This window comes from Panthera tigris, chromosome A3 (genome assembly GCF_018350195.1).
Source record: "Panthera tigris isolate Pti1 chromosome A3, P.tigris_Pti1_mat1.1, whole genome shotgun sequence".
Classification (NCBI taxonomy): domain Eukaryota; kingdom Metazoa; phylum Chordata; class Mammalia; order Carnivora; family Felidae; genus Panthera; species Panthera tigris.
In genome coordinates this window covers 943,618-949,343 of record NC_056662.1, presented here as the reverse complement: position 1 = coordinate 949,343, position 5,726 = coordinate 943,618, and the positions used below count along the sequence as shown (strand labels likewise).

At 66.8% G+C, this 5,726-nt stretch overlaps 1 protein-coding gene across 1 annotated transcript; it reads left to right on the top strand.

Annotated features, from left to right (window-relative positions):
• Positions 1-607: 607 nt before the first annotated feature.
• BIRC7 (baculoviral IAP repeat containing 7) lies at positions 608-4,615 on the top strand. Its single transcript, XM_042979681.1, has 7 exons — positions 608-977; positions 1,735-1,834; positions 2,088-2,169; positions 2,277-2,322; positions 3,438-3,509; positions 3,685-3,883; positions 4,582-4,615. The coding sequence occupies exons 1-6, from the start codon at positions 608-610 to the stop codon at positions 3,876-3,878; spliced, it is 864 nt and encodes a 287-aa protein (XP_042835615.1). The 3' UTR covers positions 3,879-3,883; positions 4,582-4,615.
• The last annotated feature ends 1,111 nt before the right edge of the window (positions 4,616-5,726 follow it).

Below are 5,726 nucleotides of genomic sequence, written 5' to 3'. Positions count from 1 at the left end.
CTGGGGGCGGGGCTGGGCGATGGGCTGAAAGCGGGGATGTCTGGCGCCCCCTTCAGCTCCAGGGCTGAGAGCACAACTTCCAGGGCCCAGCCCTTCACTAGGCATCCCTGTCCCAGGGAGCCCGGCGTCATCCCAGGGACAGGGGGCCATCCTCCCCTCTAGGGGGCACTAAGTGCATAGCTCAAAGCACCTGGAACCTTCTGCCTTCAGAGGCCGTCACTGGCATCTGGCCCAGGAGCTCAGAGCTGACCCACAGCATTGCCTCCCCCTTCTCCCCACCTCACCCCACCCCTGTGGAGTGGGGCAAGGCCTCTACTGCTGAGCCCCATGACACACCCCTGCTGCAGAGAGCGCGTGATGCTGGATGCCACGCTGGCCCCTTCCAGAAAGCAGTGGGCCCCCTGGCCACTCCCCCACCTGGGGCATCCTGGGGTCAGGACTGTGCCTGCCCTCATTGCCCGGCTGTTTGAGGCAAAAGCCACTTGCTGTCCCTAGGCAGGGCCCTGGGGTCAGGAGCCTGGAGGCAGGTTAGCTGGGCACATTCCAGGACCGGCTTCCTCGGGCCTGCGTGCCTGCTGCAGAACTGGTCAGGGCTGGTGTTTGCTCTATGGGGCCCGAGGACAGAGCCAAGTGCCGGTGCTGTGGCCCTGAGCGAAGCTGCTGGGTGGCCGGCCGCAGTCCCACACGGGCCCACTGTGGACCCCTCTCTCTGTGCGGCTCCATTGTGGACCAGGACACCAGCTGTGCCCTGTCCTGGGGAGGCCGGGACCGCACAGATGGGCAGATCCTGGGCCAGCTGCGCCCCCTTGCAGAGGAGGAGGAGGAGGAGGAGGGGGGGGCCAGGGCAGCCCCAGCCACAGGGCCGGCCTTCCCCGGGATGGGCTCTGAGGAGCTGAGGCTGGCCTCCTTCTACGACTGGCCGCTGAGTGCTGTGGTGCGGCCAGAGCCGCTGGCTGCCGCAGGCTTCTTCCACACTGGTGAGCCCTGGGGGCCCTTCTGCACTTCTAGGAGACTTCTAGGGTCTCCGGGGAGCTCCTCCCCCACAGCAGGGGGGGTCTGTGCCTGATAAAGCCGAGGGGGGGCACCTGTCCCCAGCATCCGAGTCTCTCCTGGCCGCTCAGACTCTGACGAGTGCAGGGGTTGGGGGGGGAGGGGGACAGGAGGTGTGTGGGTCTTCCGTGGGGCCCCTGAGACCCGGGGACGGGCTGTCAGGTCTGCTGTGCCCGTAGCAGCCCCTGGTCTGCAGTCTCTGCTGATTGTGGGGGGTGAGGCGGAGGCGACATCCCCACATGGATGCCTGAGCCTGCCAGTCACCCCTTTTCCCCGTCACTGGGAATCTGTCCTGGGGAGGTGGCACCTGGGGCAGAGGTGACAGAGGAACTGCTGTCACCTGAAGCTGGAAGGTCACAGAATACTCAGGGCTCCAGGTCTAACTGTCCACCTGCCTTGCTGTGAACAAACGCCTGCCCCGTCCCCCATTTCTCCCCTGAGAAAGTGGGGTGCATGTGAAATCCAGGGGGAATGCAAGGCAAGTGGGGTGGCAGAGAGCAGGGGGGGCCCCGCGGGGGCTCAGGGGTGACCCCAGAGAGCCCCTGCCACGTGAGGAAAGACCACCTGGGAGCCCCCGCGACCCCAGCCCCGGAGGACACACCTGGCCTAGCGGGTGGGTGAGGGGGCTCCTGGCGGCACCGAGGGGCCGGGTGTGGGCAGGGCCAGCATCCGTGCTCCACCCAGGGCGGCAAGACCAAGTGAGGTGCTTCTTCTGCCGCGGGGGTCTGCAGAGCTGGGAGCAAGGGGATGACCCCTGGACAGAGCATGCCAAGTGGTTCCCCAGGTAAGGACCCTGCAGGCCGCTCCTGGGGCGGGGCACGGGCCGGCTTTGCCTCCCCAGTCCTGGGTGGGGGGGTGAAATCCGGGAATGGGGGACCTCCTGGGGGCGGCCTTCCCAGCAAGTGCCTGACACTCAGTGAGCCCCGACTGCCCTGTGCGGGCCTGTGTGGGGTGCGCGGTGGCAGGCGGGGCCGGAGAGGTTGGTTCTCTGACGGCCGGGCCTGCCGCCCTGAGGCCTCTCAAGCTGCTTCCTCCAGGTGTGGGTTCCTGCTCCAGACAAAAGGAAGGGACTTTGTCTGCGGCGTCCAGGAGTCTTGTTACCACCCGCTGGGCTCCTGGGTGAGTCCTGCTCCCCTCAGGGCCGTGGCGGGACGGACGGTGAGGGTCCCTCCCCACCCCTGCCCCTGCATCTACTCAGGGCACAGATGTCCTCTGGCTCCTTTCAGGACCAATCGGAAGAACCCGCAGACTCAGCCGCCACCACCCCTTCAGGTGAGCCGTGAAGTGTGACCCGTGCTCTGCTCCCCGGGCACCTGCAGCCCGCACCGTGGCTCGGGCCATTGGGTGTCCCCGTGCTGGAGAGCAGGCCAGGTGTGCTCAGCCAGGTGTGAGGGAGCAGTGCTGGGCCCGCGTTGGGGGTAGGGGGCTGTGTGCAGGCGTTCTGTGTGTCTGGTGCCCAAGGGAGGCCACAGCAGGCCGCCGTGGGCGAGGCCGATCCCAGCGCTGGCGGCAGGGGTGGGAGGAGGAGAGGCTGTGCACCGGACGGCCCCACCTTAGCAGCGGTCACGAGCACGGAGGAGCGGGGCTGTCCTGTCCATACCCACGCGCAGGACCTGGCAGGACAGGGGTCCGAGAGGCTCCGGGGCTCAGATCCTGGCCCTCCTCTCTAGCCCTGTAGCAAGGGACTTCTGCTCTCTGGGCCTCGTTGCCCCGAGCTCTGAATTTGGAACTGAGCCTGGTCTCTGTGACGCTCTGGAAGCAGCACCTGACACCCGCTGGGGCTCTGTCTGCAGTGGCTTTGGCGATGACGTTTCCTGTGTTTTCTGTGTGGTGGCGCCTCTGGACAAACGTGCTGGGAACAGCCCTCCCTTGACGGCCACAGAGGCCCCTGTGTTAAGGCGGCCACCGGGGACTGGCCACAGTGGCAAGCGGGCTGCTCCCCCCCGCTCCCTGGGTCCAGTGCCCCTCCCCCTGCCTTGCAGATGCCAGGGGCAGGCAGGAGTGGCCTGCATGGAGCCGGTGCCCGGCAGTGCAGGCTGCCCTCTGCATGGGCTTCGGGCAGAACCAGGTACGGCGGCTGGTGCAGCGTAAGTACCTCTGGGCGGTGCCGGCCAGCGTATCCGCGTCCCAGCTGGTGGCCGACCTGCTCCAGGAAGATGACGGGGGCCGGGCTGCGGAGGCCAGAGGTGCGTGCCCGCCCCTGCCCCATGCTCTCCCCTGGCATACAGTTCCCACTGCCCAGGGGCCGGAGGGCCCGTCCTGGTGGCGTGGGCTCTGGGGGGTTCGGGCAGCATGGGCTCCGCCGGAGCCAGACCTCGCCTGTGGGGCCCCCTGGGTGGGGTCTCGCTTCCCCTGGGGGCTTCTAGTCTGTCCCACACCACCCACAGCTCCTGTCCACGTGGGTCCTGAGCTGCCCACGCCCAGAAGGGAGGCCCAGTCAGAAGGTGCCACAGAGCCAGGTGAGGGTCCCCTGGGGACCAGCTGGGGGCAGGACCGGCTCCCCTGCACCCTGCCGGGGGAGGGTGCTCCTGGCCTGGCCCCCATACAGAAGGTGGAGGTCTCGGTGGGGGGGGGGGGTGGATGTGGAGGAGCCGGGCGGAGCCCAGGCCCGGAGGGTGCGGCTGGTCCCCCCAGGAGCCCAGGACGCCCAGGAGCAGCTGCGGCGTCTGCAGGAGGAACGGACCTGCAAGGTCTGCCTGGACCACCCCGTGTGCACCGTCCTCGTGCCCTGCGGCCACCTGGTCTGCGCGGACTGCGCTCCCGTGCTGCGGCTCTGCCCCCTCTGCAGGGCCCCCATCCGCAGCTGCGTGCGCACCTTCCTACCCTAGGCCAGGTGAGTGGCCCCAGAGCGGGTCTCGCCTGACCCCAGCAGGCGCCTCCCCGCGTGGGCCTCAGGGGTGTCAGCACGTGCCAGGGCAGTGGCCCCAGCACACCCTGTCTGCTGCCATCTGCCCCCTGGGCCGCCTCTTACCTCCGGGGTGGCCAGCACTGCAGGGGGTGGGAGGCAGCCTCCTGACTTCTCCTGCCTCCCTGGCCTGGCCGGGTGTTGCTCGCCAACCTGTTGCCTTCCCTTGGCGCTCAGATGCTGGCTCTAGGTCCTTCTCAACACGCACCCTGGGCAGCCCCTGCCGCTCTACTTGGGCACATTAGACCATACTGGCTGGCTGGGCCATCTCTGCCTTGATTTTGCTAGTGTTCAGGGGATAATGCGTCCTGTCCAGCTGCGTGTGTGGGCTGAGCCAGGCCAAGGGGAGGATGGCTGTGGAGGTGTGTTGTCGCGAGAAAGGGACTGGGCAGAGACCTTAACCTGGGAGCCGAGGCCAGGAGGGAGTGCGAGATGGGGGAGGGAGGGAAGCCTCAGCCTTTATCATGGGGGGCCTCCTCCTGGCTGTCCCCACCATGTGCCCCACCATGTCTCCAAGCATCTACTGGGGGGTCGAGAGGCAGGGGAGGGAACTCCCTGCAGCTGAGGTCCCTGGCCACTGGACCAGCCACCTGAGAGTAGCCCATCCATCTCTCCTTCTCTCCCAGGTGCTTCAGATGCTGGCTGCCTCTCGTGTCCCGTGGGGGGCTGCTGAGGATGACTGAGCCGGCGTCCAGAACTGGCCAGCCAGAGTCCCCACTGGCAGCCCAGGGAGGAAGGGAGCTGCAGACGGCTTGGCAAGGGGAGGGGGCGTGAAGGTGGTTTGACCGATGCTTAGGCGCTTTTGCAGATTTACAGTAAAGTGGCGGGTTTTCCCTGGACGGCACTCCGCAGCCTCTGTTCCAGCCGGCCCCCTCCTCACCAGCAGGGCAGCGCGGCCGCCCTCTCCCCAAATGCTGCCTCGCCTCCAACCCCCTTCTCTCTCCTCTTCCTTGATCTTGTGTCTCAGCGTTGTAACGGGACTTCCAAGGGCATCTAGCCTGAGGCCACTTCTGAGCCTGAGCTTAAAATTCTGCTCCAGACCCCTGCCTCTCAGGAAAGGGGGTCTACAGGTGGCGCTCTTTTCTGCTCCCTACTTGGTGACACCTTAGGGATGCTGTAGGACCAGGATTTAATCCCTTCTGTGAATAGGGTCACTGGCTAATGACAAGGAAGCGCCTCGCTCTGTGGCGGAAGGGGCCTGTGGTCCTGGTCAAGCCAGGCCGCCCACCCCCAGGGTCCGTCGGCAGGGCACCTGGGGCGGGGTTTTGCCTGGGCGACCGCTCACAGCATTGTGTGTGGTGTTTAATCAGGAACCCCCGCTCAGGGCGGTGGGGGTGTCACTGTGGGTTTACATGGACCTTGAGGTGGGGTCACACCTTCCTGTCTCAAAGTCCTTGTGGTGGCCCCCCCAGCAGCGGTGCGGGCAGCCTCCGGGGGTCCAGCGCTGCCGTCCCAGGCGCACGAGGGAGGGCCGTCCCAGGCTGGCTGCGGGGGATGGAGGTCCCAGCGATGCTGCAGTCTTTTGTGTCTTTTCCTCGATTTTTTTAGAAAAAGAAGACGATAAGCTCTCTTGAGGCCGCGGCCATCCTCAGCTGGGCACTGGCCCCGCTGTCCTGGCTGGTGTCCGATCACCTGGCCCCGGGGGCAGGGAGGCTGGTGTCTACTCCAGTCTTCGGTGGGCACTGAGGCTGGAGGTCACGCGCAGGAGGGACTGGTGCTTCCTCACTCACGCAGGCCCGTGGGGGCAGGGTGGGGGTGGGCAGAAGTCAAG

What these genes read in the sequence shown, in the direction of transcription:
- BIRC7 (XM_042979681.1), top strand. Translation starts at nt 608, where the DNA reads ATGGGGCCCGAGGACAGAGCCAAGTGCCGGTGCTGTGGCCCTGAGCGA. An exon ending in ACCACCCGCTGGGCTCCTGG is followed by an intron (nt 2,170 to 2,276) that starts GTGAGTCCTGCT and finishes GGCTCCTTTCAG; the next exon opens with GACCAATCGGAAGAACCCGC. An exon ending in AGAAGGTGCCACAGAGCCAG is followed by an intron (nt 3,510 to 3,684) that starts GTGAGGGTCCCC and finishes TGGTCCCCCCAG; the next exon opens with GAGCCCAGGACGCCCAGGAG.